We start from the raw sequence: 21,820 nt of genomic DNA on the forward strand, positions 1-21,820 counted from the left end.
TCGACCCTGGTTTTCACCTCCTGTATGCTTCCTTTTTGTGTTAGAGTTTTTTCAGGAACAACTTGTTCTTGTAGATAGGCCTCCTGCCACCTTTGCTTCTTTTTCTGCTTGATGGGCTGGGCTATTCTTGAGCTTGGAGGAGGTAATCTTTGAAAATCAAAGCTGATTGATACCGTTAGAATAGAACCAGTTATATAGTTAAAACTCCTGGTTAAAAAAAAAAAAAAAAAAAAAAATCAAGTGAAATGCCCATAAGAGACTGCTAAGAAAAGGACTAGAATTGTAACATCAGATGTTAGAAAGTCAAAACCTTTAGAGGACCAGGTTGGATGCTGCAGTCTACTATTTTTCAAAAAATGACAATGAGAAACAAAGCAGAAACTTCTCAAGATGCCATTTCAGTATTGTGTGAAGGAGGATTATAGACTGGTCTCATACCAGTTTGACTATGAGAGCATAGAGGATGCCTATCAATCAGAACCACCATTAATAAAGTTTCTCCCATATCTTCCATTTTCCATTGTGAAAATCTGTGCAGCACAACGCCCTGTGCAATCACCTAGAAGGATCAGTAGAGTGAAATTACATATAGATATTAATCCATCAACTGTCAGACTACTGAAAAACCATCATCGTTGTCTCTCCCAACAGGTTTCTAAAGAATTCAAGCCCAGCACACAGATTCTTCCCCTTCAGTGGAGGAAATTTCATCTTACGAAGTACTCTTTCTCCACCATGAAAAAGGTACCATTTAATTAGCGTATCTTCTGAAACTGAGAGTACAAGTAGTTGCTTCTAGAACAGCATGTAAAGAATGCAGTCTGTATCCCTAGTTAAGCTGCCTGCTCTTTCTCCCGCTTGCTGCCCCCCCCTCTGCTTTGCCAATGCTTCAGTAGCGGTGCCCATCTGTCAGACAGACGCCCAGAGAGAAGTCTCACAAGATGGCAGATCTGGTTTATCAGACACTGCTGCTGAAAAGGGTCAACCCAGTCCACTGCCTGCTCACATTTATACTGCCTTCCTTACACTATGGTTTTGTACCTGAACGATGCTGTGGAAAATCAGTTCAACTTACTAAGCCAGCAGAAATGTAACTCATTCCATTTTTGTGTTCTTTTGGGTTAGTGCTAAGAATCAGCGCACTAAAAGATGTCAGTCAGACAGTAACCAAAGAATGCGGAAGTTAGGGGCAACAGCACCTTTGTTGTAGCAACAATTACTACGTCAGTTCAATCACCCTCTGAAAGCTGCAGTCACATATTCACTTTCTTCCATACATACAGCTTTGTACATACATTATGGCTTCCCCAAACTCAGCCCCTAAGCTTCACTCTGTAAACTCAACACTTACAGTATGGGCTTACTGCTTTGTTACCTATATTGACCAAAGTGAATCAACTGTATATAAATTGCATATGGGACTACATTTTTTCTTTCTTTAGATAAAACAGGGAACAAATGTCTACTGACAGTTAACTTTATAAAGTGTCCCAGAAAGGGGCAGCACCTCTTAAACTGGAAGTCTCCTACAAAATCGCAAGGTATTATTACAGAAAAATGACTTTAGGAATATTATTTTTCACCACACCAACAAATTCAGATGATTTACATGACTCAGCTTCCCATAGTAGCTAATCGGGCAATGAGTATAAATGAAGAATCAGAGAGTCTACTAGTATCACTAAGAAGAATTTTCAGTTAATTTTACTGCCAAAGGTACATAGTTCACCATTAGAGCTCTACTAGGGGGCAAGAAGCTTCACGAAAAATGAGGCTAAAAGGTAGCAAACCAGGAATACTAAGAGTTGAAAAAAGTAGATCAGTCCTAAAAGCAAATTTAAAAAGTACCTTGCAAAAAGGAAGTATGTAGACACAGATGAACGTGTACTAAAGAGGAAGACTATGTATAAATTTAACTGAAAACAGTTAAAATCAGCCATCAGATGGATGTGTTTAATGTATATCAACACCTTACTATGGGAGCAAAAAAAGCACAAAATTCAATCAAGTCAAAGAATAATAGCCAGGATTTGGGACATTATGTTAGAGGTACATGACAAACAATTTAGATTATAAAAAAAGAGATTTAAGTATGTTCAAATATTACTCTAAAACGGTACTGCTTTATGGGTGGGTACCAGTACTTTCAATATATTCTGGCTAGACTTTTCTACTTCCCGACTGCCTGGCCAGCAGGGCTCTGGAGTATAGAAGTCACTCTCTGCAGGCTACAAGAAGCCACATAACAAGAGTCTTAGCAACCAAAAAGAGCAATTACAGGGGATTCTTGCTGTATACCTGCACTAAGAATCAGCATGTTCAATGGCATTGTGTAGTTAAGCAGCTAATCCCTAAAAAGTCACTGCTCAGCATGTATTAAATGAGATTTCCAGAAATATTTATTTTGACCAAGTTTTAGCAGACCTTCGTAAGTATTTTCACAGAGGATTGACAACTGGTGAATCAAACCCTCCAGCAAAGTAGAGGCACTCCACAAAACACTTGCAGAAATTTCTTATGAATGTGAAAAAAAGAATGGATTTTCCTCTCAACCTTGACTAAGAAGAAATTGTTTGTTCTACAGCTTCCCTCCCTCCTCCCCCTGAAAAAAAATGAGCCTAAAGTAAAAAGATAGAGACGGAATTTTCCATATAAGTACTTTACAGTTCAATAAATTTACAACTAAATGTTTTATAATAAAAAATGTCAATCAGCTTTAATTAAAGAAGCATTGTTCCCACATCATAGGAAACCTATTCATAACATGCAAGAACTCAAATAAAAGAAAGTGAACACCTCCTCCCCCCAAATTTGTCTTCCAGATAGCAAAGCTTTTTAGGGGCTGAATTTCTCGGCTCAACCAACTGCCAATGTGCAGACCAACAGTTACTCTATTCTGTGGCATGTGTGAGCTGAAACTCCGGGATTTGGCCCTACCAGAATGTCCCAACATCTCCAACTTCATTATTAAAATGATTTGTTCTCAAAATACTTTGTCTCTTTTTGAAAGGTGGCCTAATAACAACTGTAGATGACGTTTCCGCTGTACTTTTAACTCAGAACCTCAGCACACAGGTGAGACCCTCCAACATTAGCTTGCAGAGGCTGAAGGGCCAGGCACGGCATGAACATGTGTTCCAGATTTCTGCATTTTGCGGAGCACCACTAGAGGGTTCACAGTTCCTCACTTTGAGATGTCATGAGGCTTTTTAACCAGCTACACCTGCCTTGCAGGAGAGCTGTGAAGAAGGAACTAGAAAAATTCAGCATTGCAGTTAGCCTGTCCTCAGTGCTAAGTGGGCAGCTTCCTGCACGAGGAGAAACGTAGGCCATTTTCCAACCTACATCTCCAGCCATTAGGACTAGCTCCCACTTTTGCACCTCCAAACCTAGGTCAAAGGCCTTCCTCTGCAACTGGGCATTAGGACTGTCTTAAAACTCAGGCTTTAAGAGACCATGAAGGCTATCTCCCTAAGGGCAGACATACCCTTCATCCACTGCCTTTTGCTTCAAGGACTTTGTTGTTCTTCATACTGCTTCAACATGGAGACTGTTTTATTCATGACATGTGCATACTGAAAAGGCCATACATACAATTCACCAGACTTTTATTAACATATTAAAGATTTTGGAGCTTCTGGAATATCTCTGTACTGACAGCTTCTAACATGACAGAAAAACCAAATAAAATACAGAAGCACTTTCAGAAACAACAATAAAGAAAGGGAAGATGAGAAGGATAAGGTGATTTTTTGTGAATACATTTGTAAGACAAGAAGGTTTTACTTTAAAACATGAAAATACTGCACTTCAGTGTTTTGCCTGGTGACTTTTTTTTTAAGTCAAAACACACATTTAGAAAGCCTCCCTGAATGACTAAATAAGGGGCAAAAAAGCTAAAATATAAACCAAATTAATTTTAAGATTCTTTTCTTAAACCTTCATCATCTGGCATAAAATAAACAGTAGCTTATATTTTCGTAAAAAGGAATAAATTTCTTCTAAAAAGTAGAAAATGGTCTAGTACAATCTGACTTCTATTTTCACTGAAAATCATGCTGTATCTGAAGTAGAACAAAAAGAAGTAAGAGGCAGATGTTCACTTTATATATACATATTAATGTAAAGTATCCTATTACACTAATGAAACTATTTTTAAATGCTTTTCTCTATACCTATGGAATTTCAAAACAAGCTCTAGCATATCATAGCAACTTCCAGTTCTTTCATCTTTTACTAATGTATTTTAAGAACATTAAAAAAAATTCTTGGACACATATCAAGGTAAAAAAAAAATTAACTTGTCTGCCTACTTTTCTGAAAGAGACATGAGATAAAATCCTTAACCTCTTGTGGTCAGAGAGACAGATAAGCTACCTATAATGGAATAAAAACCCTCAAACCCTTCTACTTCTCATGCTTTCATTGCCTGTTACAGCTAATAATTAGTGCTTCCTTAGACTTCAGTTCAGTTATTCCTTTCTTTTCATTTTGTGTTTTAATATCTATCACGTGGAAGAAAAAAAATTAAGATACCTTTTTCCCCCAATAATGAAAGGAAAGAAAGCAGCTTTCTAACTAATACTGCACTGCTAATATTACTTCAATGAGAACCCCATGACCAAGGATCGTAAGTAATTAGAAAAATAATCAATGAAGTACATAATTATCCTTTTTCATTAAGCTATACATGAAAAACAGGTAACATCCTAACATACATTGACTGAAATATATATGATATAAAAAATGATACACTTCCAAAGAACGAGTATTTACCTTTGTTGCAAGTTGTGACACTGAAGATGAAACTTCATCGTGAAGAAACTGGTCTTTATTCTCAAAAAAAAAAAGAAAAAAAAAGGATAAAGATAAAAAAAAGGCCCACAGTCAGTTTTGGTTTGACAATTAGCATTGACACTTTTTAGAGTATTCATAAATCCTTTTATTCTATTCAGCCCATCATAGAAGAAAATTGACAAAATACGATCACAGTGCAAAAACAAGCAAACAGCACTACTGAAGTAAGAAATGTGAACAAGACTGCATTTAGAATGATGAAAAATGCTGCACCAGAACTAAAAAACAAAATCAATCTCCTACAAAACCAAAAACCCCACAGCCCAAAGAGAGAGCAAAAAGCACTTGCATCATAACAATTTTAGTACAATTAAAATTAAAAATTTAATTTGAATCTTAATACTTGTGTCTGTATTTTTTCAATCTACATTGATTTTCTGAATACCATACTAGATGATGGCCTATGCAGTGTCTGCAGGCTGAGGGGAGAGGAATGTCCCAAGATTATTTCCATCTTCACATTAAAAATCATTAAATTTCCTTAACTCAGGGACAGACTTTTGAGTACATTCCTTTCCCCTCCATTTATAAGTGTAGATTTCTGAAGAAAACCAGAGTGCGTAAGATGTTTAGTGAAGGTAATTCATTAGGGTAGCATTTCTGTCCATCTCTGTATTAAGCTGGTGTCTTAGTACACTCAGGCCATCCTGTTACTATCAAAGTTCCCTTCAAGACAGGACAAGTAAGATCAGTGTCGGAAGTACTTTCAAGTCCAAAGAAAGATATAGAAAGTGGGTCATAGTGCACAGGAATTATGTAATTATAACTTTCTTCAATCTGTGTTTAATGAGAACAGTCTCTGCTTATAACTCCAAATACAAACAGTCCCCAAGTACAAAACAAGAACAGCTACCTATACCTATAACTGAATTTATTTATTTAACTCCAATTCCAGTAAAAAACAAAATTACAACAGAATGGTTTATGGAAAGCATCTTTGAAGTGGCAGTTTCACAGAAACCCTTGTATTCAAGGTCCAGTTTTTGCTTCTGTCAATCACTTACTGTTTCAAAAGCAAATTTATCAACACCTCCTTTTCAGCTAAAGTAAATGCTGATATGCTCTTTGCTCCATAAGCTTAATTGTTGTTTTAGGGGAACTCCACACACACATACCCCAAGACACACAAAATACACAGTATCCCAGGTCCTATGCATTACCAAAGACCTCCTTCACTTCGCTAACAGCATCAGAAAGAGGTGAGAAATGTGGCATGAGAAGCGTATTTCTAGTCATGTGGGGGCCCAGATGTACCATCTTCATTTTGAGAGACTAGTTTCAAATCCCATGCATCTTTGTTATATCTATTTTTTTATATAAATACTTATTTTTATATTTATTTGCTTAATAATGACTCCATTTACTTTATAGGCAATACTTTATATTATACATGGGTCAAGGATGGAGTTAGGACCATTTCTATAATGAGTATGAAGACCATCACACTATAGTTCAATAATAACTGTGTGTTGAAATGTCCTAAAGCGACAGGACAAGGGGACAATGGGTAATGGTTTTAAACTAAAAGAGGGTAGATTCAGACTAGATGTAAGGAAGAAATTTTTTTATGATGAGGTGAAACACTGGCACAGGTTGCCCAGAGAGGTGGTGGATGTCCCATCCCTGGAAACATTCCAGTTAAGCTTGGATTGGGCTCTGAGCAACCTGGTCTAGTTGAAGAAATCCCTAGTCATTGCAGGGGGGTTGGACTACGTAGAATAGAATCACAGAACCATTAAGGTTGGAAAAGACCTTTAAGATCACCAAGTCCAACCGTCAACCTAACACAACCATGACCCCTAAACCGTGTCCCAAAGCACGATATCCACACATTTTTTGAACACTTCCAGGGATGGTGACTCCACCACCTCCCTGGGCAGCCTGTTCCAATGTTTGATCACTCTTTCAGTAAAGAAATTTTCCTAATATGCAGTCTAAACCTCCCCTGGCACAACTTGAGGCCATTTCCTCTCGGTCTATCACTACTTACTTGGGAGGAGACCAACACCTACCTTGCCACAACCCCCTTTCAGGTAGTTGTAGAGAGCCATGTCGTCTCCTCTCAGTCTCCTGTTCTCCAGGATAAACAACCCCAGTTCCCTCAGCTGCTCCTCAGAAGACTTGTGCTCCAGACCCCTCACCAGCTTCATTGCCCTTCCCTGGACACGCTCCAGCACCTCAGTGTCCTTCTTGTAGTGAGGGGCCCAACACTGAACACAGGATTCGAGGTGCGGCCTCACCAGTGCCAAGTACAGGGGTACAATAACTTCCCTACTCCTGCTGGCCACACTATTTCTGATACAGGCCAGGACACTGTTGGCCTTCTTGGTCACCTGGGCACACTGCTGGCTCATGTTCAGCCGGCTGTCAACCAGCACCCTCAGGTCCTTTTCTGCCAGGCAGCTCTCCAGCCACTCCTCCCCAAGCCTGTAGCGTTGCATGGGGTTGTTGTGACCCAAGTGCAGGATCCGGCACTTGGCCTTGTTAAACCTCATACAGTTGACCACAGCCCATCGATCCAGCCTGCCCAGATCCCTCTGCAGAGCCTTCCTACCCTCCAGCAGATCAACACTCTGGCCCTATTCAACTACTTTTCCCCTTCTTTTTCTTTCTGTCCTTTTAGGAGAATCATTGGTGATGTTTTAAACAGAAAGACCACACACATACCATTTCAGAAGTTTCCTTGTTTCTCCTCAACACTCTTGGCTCTCGAACTGTTGGATGAGGTTACAAAGCTTTAGACTTAACATGATGGCATCTCTGCTTGGACACAGGGTAAGAGCTAGAGAATACTTCATCTGATTTGTCCAAATTTTTCCCCATGAAAAAAAAACCCAAGAACTAGAAAAGCCTCAAGAGGAAGTATGGTAAGAGGAGAAATTATCTCAGACATCCTGAGCTGGCAGAGCTACCAGTTTCAACAACCAACAATAGTGTCTCCAGAACAAACGACACTGTTAGTACCTTCCAAAGAAATAACACCTCTCATTTTAATTCTTCCAGCTCTCCAAATACCTGAAGAAGGATAATAAAAATATGAAAGTGTATAAAGAGACTTCATGATCCACTACAGACAAGAGAAAGGATGGAAATGTGAAGGCACACAGCCTCTAGCAAGCCAGAGCACAAGGGAGCAAGAGTGCGAAGCAACTTTCACAGTGAAGGCTTTAAGGGGAAAACCAAGAGATGCAATGAACACTACATGTGGCTAGGGAATGAGTGTACTAAAATGAGAATACCATTGTTGATAAAAGATGTAATTCACAATAAATAGTAGACAAAAAAGGGTATCTATTTGCTTCTTTAAAAATGTGACAACCAGGTCTGTATTTCTGTGTTAATACAGTGCCACTACTCACAGACATACAAGGTGCTACCTCATAAGGAATGAGACAGTAGTTTGCAGTAGCCATGCTCACGTGGCAAAGGCTGATGGGAAGAAGACATCACAAAGTTAAAAGATATGAAATACACAGATTAAAAGTTATGAAACTCTGAAGAAAGCAACTGGTGAGACTCCAATACCTAAAATACATTTTTTGTGGTGGAAGACCTATTTAGTAGCCATCATATCCATTTAAGATACACTGCCTAAGAAAAGGAGACTTGGACAACTGCAGCGTGCTTATGATGTCCATCCATATATCCCATGTGCTCATAGTAACTCTTGATTGAAACTGGACAGTAGATTTGAATTCAGCAGTCCCGAAGAGACTAGACTTTGAAACATTTAGTGGAAAATCCATTGCTAGGGAAAGCAGAGAGAAGCAGACTAAAGCCCCGCGGCAGGAAGAGAGTGCGGGGAGGAGCACGTGTAGGGGTTCAGAGCCAGCCATGGCCCACATTACAGGGAGGGACCTGCACACTGTGCAGTAGGGATGAGTTGTGTATTTAAAAAATAAGTGACAGAGGGAAAGAGGAGAGGGAGGGAGGGGATCAGTGCCACCACTGGGAAGAGCTGAGTAGAAAAGACAAAAAGACATATACAACCTGTCTTCACCTGTTACCCAGAGAATAATTTCCATTTTTCAGTGATACACATTAGTACCTCCTCTTCTGATACATATTCTCTACTACTGTTACCATTTAAAGATCAGGGACCCTATGACTGGGTTTTTCAAATTTCTTTAGGGCATGATCCACTGTACAGCTACATGTAAAAAGTGAATATAAGCTTTATTTATCATGCTGCAAAACACACGCTGACACTGACCACTTGCAAAATATTTCAGTGTATTTTAATCTGGGTGTTTGACAGTTATGACAATTCATTTTTTACTTCAGTTTAAAAGAAAAATGCAGACCACATTATAGTATTTCGTAACACGTAGGTGACTAAATGCTAACACTAGTGGGAAATGCTGATCAGCAACTTGAATAGCCTTCCAGTTCTGGCAGGGGAAGGTTGGTATGCGCAGTGTGTTTTCATAAGGAAACAAGTGCCCTTTTGTTGGCCATATTGCAAACCATAAGGTACTCAAGGGATTAATTCAACTAGCACACAAACCTTTTTGTATAGAGATCAAAATTGTAATCTACTTCCCTCAGCTTCCTTTGTGGTAAAGTAATTAATTACCCTCTTTAGATCATTCACTTTCATAACTCAGGCCAAGACAAGGAACGCTGGACATCAAAGAGTTAAGGCAAATAATAGCATCATCTCACCCTGCATGACCTTCTTTTGATCTAGTACATAAAATGGTATATTATTGATTTTCTCTACCCAGTTGTGGAACCTTCCTATCGTACACATGTTAGCTGTCGAAGCCGAGCACATGTAAAAGTAAACAAGCTATTATTAAAAGAGCAGGTACTTTTAGTGCAAATTCTCACCCTTCTACTGACCTATTACATCCCCTCTGCCTATCAACACGTCTCATCAAGGACTGAGTGTAATTTAAAATCTAGGTTACCATGCCTGTAAGTGCAAATTAGATTATGAACCACAAATGTATACTTTAGATGAAAAAAAAACAAAAACAAAAACAAAAACAAACACCACCTCAAGAGATACACTGCAGGGTAGAATTTAACACAATTCCCAGTATTCCACAAACCCCACTAAATAATTTGGTGGTAGGAGAGGGGAAGGTTAAAAAAAAAAAAAATTATTTAAAAAAAACACTCAGGAAATCACCAACCTGAAAGTTAACCTCTGAAGTTGGAAAGATTCCCAAAACACTGATTATAAACCAAACAGTTGAACAACTATATACACACAGCCTGACCAGAAGCAGTCATCACAGATTTGGAAAAGGAGATCACACTGCCAGATCACCATCTTAAAATACAGCTAACAAAAGAAACTGTTTCCTTGGGTTTGAGTAGGATCTTGCTATACCATCAAATGAAACAAACAAGACCAAAGCAGATTATGAATGCAAAAGTCACTCTGCTTCTCTAATTTTAGAACTGAATCAAAAACAATGCAAAATGCACTCAATCATGTGTAACTAATCATCTCTCTGGACTTCTGGAGGGCCTTTGACATGGTGCCCCACAACATCCTTCTCTCTAAATTGGAGAGACATGGATTTGATGGGTGGACTGTTGGGTGGATGAGCACTGGTTGGATGGTCGCATCCAGAGGGTAGGGGTCAACGGCTCAATGCCCAGATGGAGATCGGTGATGAGTGGTGTCCCTCAGGGTTCCATACTGGGAACAGTACTCTTTAAATACCTTCATCAATAACACAGACAGTGGGATCGAGTGCACCCTCAGCCAGTTTGCAGATGACACCAAGCTGAGTGGTACGGTTTACGCACCTGAGGGAAGGAATGACATCCAGAGGGACCTGCACAAGCTCAAGGAATGGGCCCGTGTGAACCTCATGAGGTTCAACAAGGCCAAGTGCAGGGTCCTGCCCTGGGTCGGGCCAACCCCCGGTATCAGTACAAGCTGGGGGATGAAGGAATTGAGAGCAGCCCTGCTGAGAAGGATTTGGGGGTACTGGTGGATGAAAAGCTGCACATGAGCCAGCAATGTGCGCTCATAGCACAGAAGGCCAACGATATCCTGGGCTGCATCCAAAGCAGCGTGGCCAGCAGGTCGAGGGAAGTGATTCTGCCCCTCTGCTCCACTCTAGTGAGACCCCACCTGCAGTCCTGCGTCCAGCTCTGGAGCCATCAGCACAGGAAAGAGATGGACCTGTTTGGAGTGGGTCCAGAGGAGGGCCACAGAAACGATCAGAGGGATGGAACCCCTATCCTGTAAGGACAGGCTGAGAGAGTTGGGGATGTTCAGCCTGGAGAAGAGAAGGCTCTAGGGAGACCTTATTGCAGCTTTCCAGTACTTAAAGGGGGCTTATAAGAAAGATGGAGGCAGACTTTTTAGCAGGGCCTGTTGCAATAGGACAAGGGGTGATGGTTTTAAACTAAAAGAGAGTAGATTTAGACTAGATCTAAGGAAGAAATTCTTTACCGTGAGGGTGGTGAAACACTGGCCCAGGTTGACCAGAGAGGTGGTAGATGCCCCATCCCTGGAAACATTCCAGGTCAGGGTGGACGTGGCTCTGAGCCACCTGATCTAGTTGAAGATGTCCCTGCTCACTGCAGAGGGGTTGGACTGATGACCTTTCGAGGTCCCTTCCAACTCAAACTATTCTGTGATTCTAAGAAGAAGGTTATCAGCAGAAGATCAGTGGCATTGGGTCTCATTTTTTTTTGCTCCACCTGTAATATATACCTGTAAAAATTTTGTGTGTGGATATATGCTTTCTGAGTCATGAAATTGTGGCAACAATGATCAAATGTAAATGGGCACTGAAACAACTATACTATTTTCAACATACTCTTTTAACACAGCTGAAAAGTAAAGCTGAACCGTACCTGAACACTCACACAAAACTGAACATTCCCTTTACAGAAAAACAAGGTTTGCAATTTTAACAAATAAAGAATGCATTACTCAGTCATATACAGCTTTATTCTGGGACATGAGTCTACGTGTTCAGCAGACATAATTCCCATGCTGAACCATGAACAGCCTCTGCTCCTGTCTGGCAGAGGTAGCCTAGATTGAGATCAGATCATTTCATTAGTCTTGTCCATATTTCATCTACGGCTAGATCTCAGTGTTCCATTTTTATGTCCCTTAAGCAAATGAGTGAACCACACTATCCATCTGGGCAGGTGGTGTAAATTGAAAATGTCCTATTAATATCACTAATGAAAAATATTAACCTAGGCATTTCTAAAGTCTGTTCATGCTCAAGAGTAATTTGGTATTTTAAACTCATTTTTCTCTTCTATAAAAAATATTTTTCACTCCAGATTGCTCATTACACTTAGTAAAACATCTACAGTATGACAATAAACCATTTTAAACGTCACTGGGACTACATAGTGACAATGACACCTATCCTGCAAGTTTCCTCTGCCAGTCTTTGGCAAAACTGAAAATACCTTGTTCGTAAAGAAAAGGAAAAATATAAAAGTCTAAGTATGTTAGAATTATACTTTTATCTTGGAATGTATTTAGTAGATGACACTAATCTTGAAACATGCTTCTAAAACATAATTCATCAGAACATTGCTAGAAGAACTTATTTCACTCTGCTGACTTTAAAAAGTCCAGGTGACTATTTCAGATGCAACAGACAACCCATCCAATGTACTTAAAAACGCTTCCATCTTCTAGGCTCCAGTCTTTCCTAACTACCTATTACTCATCAGACCGACCGGAAGATGAAAAACAGTTTTCCTACATTTTCACCTTTCAAATTATTATTAATACTGAATAAATTAAAATTATGCTCTTTCCTTCAGCATCCACAGCTGTCAAGAACTTGTTTAGCATTTTCACAAACGTTGTTTCATTCAACTACCTCATTTATTGCTTCACATTCCATTCCATTTTAAAATAGAATATCAAATTATTTCCATATTTTTACTGTCAATTGATATAAATGGCCAAATGTACCAGAGAAGATTAATTTCAGAATGTAAGTATTTACATGAGAATACTTTTGTAGTTCTGCATTTTGTTGGCATTACAAAGAGAAACATCAGAACACCAGATTCCTATGCTCTCTGTTTTTACATCGATACACGCGGTTATTCTATTAATTGTTCACAAGATTGTGCATCTCTGTAGTAAGTGATTATAATACATCTTACTCAGACTTTGCTTTTCTGAAATATTTTTGGCAGAATGTTATTAAAGATTAAACACCCTAAAAATATTTTAAAAAGCTCAGTTCATTAAGAATTTAGGTTTGCCCAATTTATAATATTTCAAATATGCTTCAAGAAATGGAAACAGCTGTATTAAGATCAAAATACCATCAGTGTCCAAGCTGAAACAAAGTAAGAAGGTCAAATAATCAATTTGACTTCAATTGCTGTGGCAATTCAAATGTTCCAGTGACGTTTTCAATTTTGATGAAATTCCTGACTGAAAATCTGTCAATTATTTTTAACAACTTATCCATACTAGAAGTTCATATTTGCTTTGTTCTGATCCAGAAAACAAACCAAAGGATGCTAACTCAAAAGACAGTAGCTGACATACAATTTTTATTCAGTCATGGCATTTGCAATTAAATTACATACCTTTAAAAAAGCTCTTGCATGAGCAATACTGTGAAAATATTGCCATAGTTTCTGCAAAACAGGGTGAACGCATTACTTTTGGTTATAGTGTTCACCAGCACATGCACTGCCTCCATTTGACATACAGCTTTTATCAGCACTTGCGGTGTTCACACAGACCCGTCCCGGAGCTCCTTACAAAGAACCAGCAGCGAAACTTGTTGGAAATGTACCCCTGATGATGACAGAACTGAAAGATAGGCTACCTGCTAAAGTGTTCAGTAACTTCTAATAACTGTACTTATGTTATGGAAGTCCTCATGCAATCTGGCAAATAGTTTCTATAAAAGGGAGGAAAAAAATTATAAACTTATTTTACCGGTAAAGAATTAAATAGATTAAAATGATTAATTCTTTCTCAAAAAGCAATATACTTTAGTTTGTATATTAATAGTAGCAAGTCCAGCACTGCTAGAAGAGCATGGCTCCAGAAACCTTGCAAAACCCCATGAAGATACAACAAATAGCTTAGGGAAAGTGGATCTCAAGCAATAATGCAGAGGAGAAGATAGTGGTTTTGTGGATCAGTGAAAGAAGATAATTCTGTAGTAGGCTGGAGGGGAGGAAGACAGACAAGGCTGCTGGCAAACCAGGGTGATGGGAGCCAGTAAAGCAGAACTGGCTCGTGGAAAGATACAAGTGATAAAAACGACAAACGGGAGAGAGGAAGGGGATGTACCAAGAAAAACCTTGAAAGCAAGGACAGAGATTTGAATGTAAATGTCCTGAAACAAAGGGAGGCCAGCTGAAGAAACGGAAACTGAATGATGAGGAGGACTTAAACTTTATGCCATAAGCAACAACATTAATATCAGCAACGGGATTTGCAGGGACTAGGGGATAGGAAAATGCGGCGTAGGTATTAGAAGCTGCAGAGGAAGTAATCACTATCGGGATGGGAAGTGAGGGTCTGCACAAGAATTTCAGCTGTCTAGACAGAAAGAAAAATAATAATAATAATTAAAAAAAAAGCAGATCTGGACTTCATAGAGGAAGCAGCAGTAAAGTATTGGACACGAATTCTCTTCTGCACGATAGATAAAGAACACTGACAGCCTTCAGCTTACAAGCTTGACTGAAAGAAAAAGATAGATACTGATGTTGTCTATAGTAGGAGACCAACCAGACAATACGTGCTTTGTAGGACTTCTGAGTCAGAATAAACCAACAGAGAGGGGGTAAGAGGTGAGAAGCAGATCTGATCCGAGTCATCTGTGTAAAGATGCCAGTATAAATCAGAAAGTGAAGCACCTCAGAAATGAAAGGGATTAAAAAAAAGAATGAAGCCCCAAAAGACACTGTCAGCTCTGCAGAGCTCCAGGAAGACTGTGAGAAAGAAACAGGACCCACTCAAGAAGCTGCTGAAAGATGCACGTGACAAGAAGGAGGAAAGCAAGAAAGACAGGCTAAGGAAGGGCTCGGGAAAGTCTTTGCTGTCAGTCCCATAATCTAATGTTCAAGAATGATGACAGAATACAGGTGATGGATTTTAGCCAGGAAAATGTCACTGAAATGTCACAACTCTGATGAAAGGAAAAAAACAGGTTAACAAAGAGGAGAAGGTATGAAGGAATTATAAGAGTACTGCAGGCAAAGCCTGAGACGCACTGAAATAGAAAGTGAAGGAAAGGCATTAGCTGGATTAACAGGGACTGCTTTATTTTTTAATTAAAAAATACCCATATTCAACATATTAGTAGAACATAAGAAATGCTGCTGAGCTCCCACCCATTCCTGCAGGGCCTGTCTGAGTTCTACTCATTCCAAGATGAAAGCCAGTATTAATAATGTACCAGAGACTTAAACATCTTCATTAAAATAGATAACTAAAATTCTGTAGAGCCAACTTTAAAACATCCAGTGAGCAAGTCTAAACAAAATTCAGCATAAAACATGTTTTTGCATATATTCTCTTTGAACATAACAAAAAAATACAATCAGGGAAAACAGATCAAGGCTAAGGATCTGAAATGTTTTTACATGAAAGATAAAGTTGCAGAAGATAATATAGGTCAGCCTGACACCCATCCACTACCCTAATATATAGATGTATTTTAAAGTCGAGAGGCATTTTGCGTCAGAGTTACATGCAATATTGACACAGCATTGACATCTCTGAGGACTGATTAGATGATGGCAGGATTGAATCAAGAAGAACTTAGAACTCAGCACGACTGCCAAAACATTGCCTTCCAAAAGTTAAAACCCAACAGTTTTCTCTTTCCAAAAATATAACTACAGTTTGAAATATAATGACTATATTACAAACTGATGCAAGTTTGGCATGCATCACTGTACATTTCTAGCATATTTTGAGACACACACAAAAAGCACATTAATTTCATTTTATACATGTGTACTATTTATGTGTGTTAAGTTGCCTTCATGTAGTAATTGTAACTTTAGCCAATAAAGCACCTTCATCGCATAAATTAAAAATATTTATGCTTCAAAGCATAAATTAAAATTGACTTCTAAGATTCAGTCTAAAACTGTCTGGTCTAAAAAAATATACAATAAACTACACATTTATTTACACAAGTACTGTTTCAAAATTTACTCGTCTTTCTTATCTCAGGAAACACCTTACTATTTTAAATAAGTGTTAACAATTCAGAGTACTTTAATGTATGCAGAAGCTTTTGCTAAAAAGTGGCCAGAGGCTGACAAATCCTTCCCATTGCAATTTTCATGTTCTAAAATTTGTTTTTGTTCTCCCCTGGAACAAAATCAAACCATTCTGTATTCCACAAAACCAGAACTGTCAAAACTTCTCTTTTTAGATCAAACTAAGCTTTTCTATTTAAGAACTATGAACTTCTACAAATTCAAATGTCTGCTTCAGTAAAGCCAGATCAGGCTTCCAAATCTAAACAGGATGATTAAAATTTCTGTAGAGTAACAAAGGTTTTCTGTTGTTGTTGGTTTTTTTTTTAACTTATAGTAGCCTAATTCTTTGTTGCTGTCTGCTACTGCAATGTCCTGCTTACTAGGTTGCACAGTAAGAACCCCTTCACTCTTTCTCAGCTTTGAAGAAACAACATATAGTACCAACATTTCATTACGCTGGAACACTTTCAACCTGGTCTGTTTTAATGACGCAGATGTGACTACCAGTTTCTTTTCTTTGAAGAAAAAAGTTTCAGCATTATTTATAGCATGAATGGTAGAAGCTTAAGCATTTTCTTCCCGCTTGCCCATTAAAAATGAAAATAAAGACAAAAGATAGTTGTTGGGGAAAACAACGTGTCATAAATCAAAGTCAAAATGTGATGACTACGGTTCATCTTCCCTTTTACCAAATGACATATCAGAAAACAACCTAGAGGAAATGAAATCTAACAGTAAACTTCTGCATGAAATCTAATGCTGGGCTTTCTTAATTTTCTAAAAAGCACTCAAACAAATTATCTGGATTTTGGCCCTCAAGACAGAAAATTAGGGAAGTCCTGGATTCTCCTCTTCTCTATGAGGTAATCCTTCATTCACAGCTTAAGCAGGCTGTACCATGACAACTTAGAGCAGAGGCTGAGGAAGACTTGAGACTTTCTCATGCACAGTTAAGGTACCAAGAGAACTGTCCCTGTAACTCCTCCAAATTCTGGTGGTGCTACTGTCCTCTAAAGTCAGGGGTTTGGGTGATGCAGGTCAGGATGCAGCAGTAGCAAAGTGCAGATCATTACCAAATCCCCCTACACATTACTGATTTCACCCCCTTGCAATCATTATTGGGAGCAAAAACAAGTTCTGATGATACACCAAAAATGTCAAAGACTAAAAGCAAGGCCCTTGAACTATAACAAGCTGAACAACTGCATGCAGTTACCTCATGCTTTCTCCTTGACACCTGTCTAAGCCATGTTTTAGAGATACTGTACCTGTGGCTGACCTAGAAGGTGTCTTTGATAGATCATGAGAATTACAATGTTAATCAGGTGGTTGTAGTTTTCCATAATAGTCTGTCCTTACTTAAAGTGTACATAAATTCTAAAATAATTTATTTTAAATGTTTTGGGGGGGGATTGCTCTCCCCTCCCAGTCATCAAATCTTGATTTTAACAGGCAAAACACCTAATAACTTACGGTCTTCAGTTTCTGTGCCAAGCTACACTACAGCCTTGCTAACTCTTCTGAATCCTTGGTCTTCAAGAATATTTCATTTACTGCCTTAGAATAATTTATTTTTCCTGTGCCACCTCCAATACCAAAAAAGCATCTTTTATTCCAGTGCCATTGGTAATAGACACTGCGGGAGCCGGAAAAGAATTTTCTTAAAGTTTATGAAAATGGCAAACCATTTGCACCAGAAATCATTGTCATCACCACTGTAACTTGAGACCACTACTCATGGAACAAAAGCCCAGGATAGTAAAGACAATCAGACAAGACAAAAAAACACCAAATAAACAAACAAACAAAAAAACCCTAACCTCTGTTGCTAAAGGAGAGGATTGGGAGAATTGCCAGGACAAAAGTCTGACGAACCATCTTCTGACTGGGAGGCTAAGGTCAAGAAGTTCAGAGGGGGTTTGCAGCATTTGTGGTAGAGAAGCAGTGAATAGTCAGTGGGATTTACTTGAAGCTTTTGGTCACCTTTGGTGTTCGGGGAGGGCTTCATAAGGTAAGCAAGTCTAGGAGGGCTGTGGATAGCCCAAGCCAGCAGCTTAGCAAAAATAGTGGAAGTTTCCAAGCACGTGAGGATAGGAACTGTATGAGGCAGTGGTTAGATGTTGTACAAGAGGTTGTGGGAGATACTTCAGGTCGCCTCCAACTCTGCAATCCCCTTTCATCCCCTGAAGGGGGGTCTCCAAAATGAGTATGTTCTTCCTCTCCCACAAGAGATGATCCTGGTCATGCATATGAATCTTCACAGCTGCTGTCAAACAAGTAGCAAGGGCTAGGTCTCTTCTGTTCACTGTGCAGGTGAAAGGACGAGGCAAGGCTGAACTGGGGAGCAGACTGGTGGTTTCGGCAACTGGAAGATGGAGGGAATAACTGCTGGGATTGGGGGAGGCTGCTCTTCAGCAGTAGCCGCACATATTGACAACCCACAGCAGCTGTCAACCAAAAAGTCAAGCAGAAGGGTGATTATCCAGATACACTCCAGCTCGTCCAGAAAGACAGCTATTGGGCAGGAATCTGGGTGGGGTTTTGTACCTTCTTTTGAACATAAACCTCATCAGTCTGCAGCCCTGGGCAACTGCTTGCCTTAGATATGCAGGTCTCCTGCAACCTCTGGTACAACATCTAAAGATACTCTGTGGCAAGAGATCAGTTCTGCAACAAAGGAGTATTGGCCGGAGTAACAGGCTTCTGAGCTGGATTGATGCCTAATTGTTACCAAGTTTTCAAAAGCAAGTCAACAAACATTCTTTTAGTTGTTTTGCCTGATACTCAACTGATACCCTTCCTTTCAGGTTGTATTTGTTAGGCGTCCAGTACTTTGAGAAGGTCACTGCTGGTATTTAACTTACCATTTAACAACGAAAGCTTTCAAATAAGATTGCAGCTATTTAAAGATAGACAACTACCATTACTGAAACTACATAAAAAGAATCCTGCCGAAACGTCAGTGCTCTACACAAACGTGCGCACATCTGCAAATGACGATTATGCTCTTACAAACCACTGTTTACTGTACTGTGCTTAACAGATGGGTTGCGGTGCCCCTGCCTAGGGCCAGGAGAGAAAGTACCCTGCGGCATGAAGCCGCTGGAATGAAGGGCAGCAAGTCCCAGCAGTGCCAGAGGCCGGATGCTGGAAGAAAACAGGGGAGGACAGACCAGTCGGCACCCCAAAAATCGGGTGACAGCTGCACGCCCCGCGCAAACACCCCCTTCTCCGACCACGGCCAGCCTGCCGGCACATCCAGGGCTGGGAAAAGTGATTACTCATGCCGCCGGAGCGGAGCTGCGCCCAGTCGAGACTCACCAGCCCTCCCCGGGCCCCGCAGGGCTCCCCCACCGCCCCCGCCCGCCGCCGGGCTCCGCGCTCCTACCTGGGGGGCCGCGAAGGCGGCGGCGCAGGCGGCGGCGGGCGGCGGGCCGCGGGGCCGCGTCTCCTCCTCCTCCGGCGAGTCGTCCAGCAGAACTTTGCTACTCTTGTTCAGCTTCCACATGGCGGGCGCGGGGGTGGCGGCTCCTGCCTCTCTTTCGTCCCGGCAGCGAGAGGGCCGAGGCGGGAGCGTGCGCTGCCTCCGCAGCCCCGGCCGGGGCGGCTTGTCTGGGCTGGGCACGGCTCGGCTGGGCTCGGCAGGGCTGTCACCCCGCCGGGGGCTCCCGGGGCGGGAAGGAGGAGCGCTGCCTGGCGGTGCCGGGAGCCCGCCCCCCGCGACCGCCTCGGCTCGCCTCGCCGCCGGCCTGCTGCGGCCCCGGCCCGCCGAGCCGCGGCCCCGGCCCCGCCGCCGCGCCTGGCGGCTGAGGGGCGCCGGGTGTCAGGAGGGTCCCGCCCGCGGCGGCGGCGGCGCCTCCCCGCTGTGCCGCTCCTCACCTGCCACCTCTGCCCGCCGGAGCCGCCGCCGCCCGCAGCCTCCGCGCCGCCGCTGCCATGTTTGCGGGGCGGGGGCACGAGGCGGGGGGGGGGGAGCTTTCCCGTCACCACGGCAACCGGCGCGGCGCCGGCCCGCGCGCTGACAGCGCCGGTCCAGCCCGGCCGGGCCCTCGGGGCGGGGGTCAGCCCTCCCGCAGGGCCGCCGGGCGCCGGGCAGCACCCCCGGCCTCGCCCCGCGGGGGAAGGAAGAGCCCCCACAGCCTTCCGCTGGCACAGGAGGGGCCCCCAGGGACAAGGCCCCGCCGAGGGCCCACCCAGGTCTCTCGGAAGAGGGGCCGGCGGGTGCTGTGGAGGGTGCGGATGGCGCTGCCCCGGCAACGGTGACCGCAAAATGTGGTCTGGGCAAGGCGGGGCACTCTGAGGTGGAGTCGGGCCTGTCCGTGGTGCTGGGGGTAACGGCACCCACGCAGCACCGTAGGTGGCCCGACACCACCTGAGATGCTCCCGGCGCACCCACCCGTGTACCCGCCGGTGTATGCCCCGGCCCTCGGCCCCACGGATCTCCTGGGGTGCGTCTCGGGAAGGGCAGGCTCCGCAGCCGCGCCCCGCAGCAAGCCAGGCACTGCACGCCTTCCCCTTCCCGCCTCCCTCGTCCCCCGGAGTCCCGTAGCCACGGCGGGGAGGCCTGGTGTGTCCGGCGGGAGTCCAGTGAGTCCCAGTAGGTCCCAGTTCGATGGCGGAATGATCCAGGTATAACACCCTATGTACCAGCTGGTATTTTCGACGGTTCTTCTTTTCAAACACGTGCTAGCGTGCTTCTCCGTGAAAATCCCCACCCAGGCACTCGTTTACCCATTATTTTGAACTGTGAGTTAGGGTCAGATGTCCCTCCCCAAAAAAGTGAAAGTATTCTAAAACGCCATTTTTTGGTTGTTCTTCTTGCTTAAGGTTACTGTGATTTCTCTAGGGAAAGGCCGTAACACCCAAGGATCCCTCATGAAAGACCGGCAAGTCTTACTTTGACTGCGTGACCTCTTCGGGGCCAAGCAGCTGCAACGCGCTGCTGAGGGTGTTTTCGGCTGCAATGTGCTCCTACCTGCTTAGCCGGAAAAGGGCTCACCCCAGGGCTGGAACGCCGGCTGCCATGGGCCGGTTACTCCGTGTGCTGCCCGTGTGTATGAGGGGAGTTGCTTTTACCTTTTGTAAGGTCTACAAATCAGTGGAAAACCACTACTTTTTCTGTCATAAAACATCCACAACAGCTAACTTCAGAGGCATCATGGTATTAACTATAATCTCACTTTTGTACTGATTAAGGATTTCTGCAATGACTTTGGAATGCCATGTAGCTAACTAATTTATTACCTAACTGAACAAAAGACACATTAACTTCACTTGAACCTGAAATCATGGAATTTACACCAGTGCGGTTTTAGCCCTCTGGCTTGAAAATGAACTTCACAAAATTATATTGGTGTGCATAAAGCAAGTGCACAGGTGTTTGAAGGATTGGAAAACCTTTTTGTTTTACAATAAGTTACAAACAAAATCTTCATTATCTCATTTTCAATCCCTTCGCTTGCAAGACTAAAAACTACTGAAAGGTGAAGCACAGCATTCCCTTTCACATCTTGCGTTAATATTAACCAAATCTCAAGAGGGTAGGAGATAAAACACATTCTCAGTTATTAAAGACAGATCAGGTTTAGCATGGGTTTCCTCTAGAAGGCCAGGTCAATTTATAACTGGTTCTTTAACCTCCGACTCCTTCTTCAAATTTATAAACAAAAATATTCAGTAGACAGAGCTGAATGTTTCTAATTTACATTGATGCATGTTTGGGTAACTTTAAGTAGTAAACAATCCTTTCATTTTATTTTAG

The 21,820-nt window shown here is 42.0% G+C and overlaps 1 protein-coding gene across 1 annotated transcript in view; it reads right to left on the reverse strand.

Moving 5' to 3' along the window:
• The window catches only part of TDRP (testis development related protein), a gene marked incomplete at both ends in the record, with an annotated part of 28,688 nt that extends 9,121 nt beyond the window's left edge, over nt 1–19,567 (reverse strand). The window contains 2 exons of the mRNA XM_081997448.1: nt 4,777–4,836; nt 19,448–19,567. Coding sequence (XP_081853574.1) covers nt 4,777–4,836; nt 19,448–19,567 — 180 coding nt within the window. The remainder of the gene's footprint in view (nt 1–4,776; nt 4,837–19,447) is intronic.
• Between the last annotated feature and the right edge of the window lie 2,253 nt (nt 19,568–21,820).

This window comes from Phaethon aethereus (assembly GCF_964289735.1).
Source record: "Phaethon aethereus genome assembly, chromosome: 3".
Classification (NCBI taxonomy): Eukaryota; Metazoa; Chordata; class Aves; order Phaethontiformes; family Phaethontidae; genus Phaethon; species Phaethon aethereus.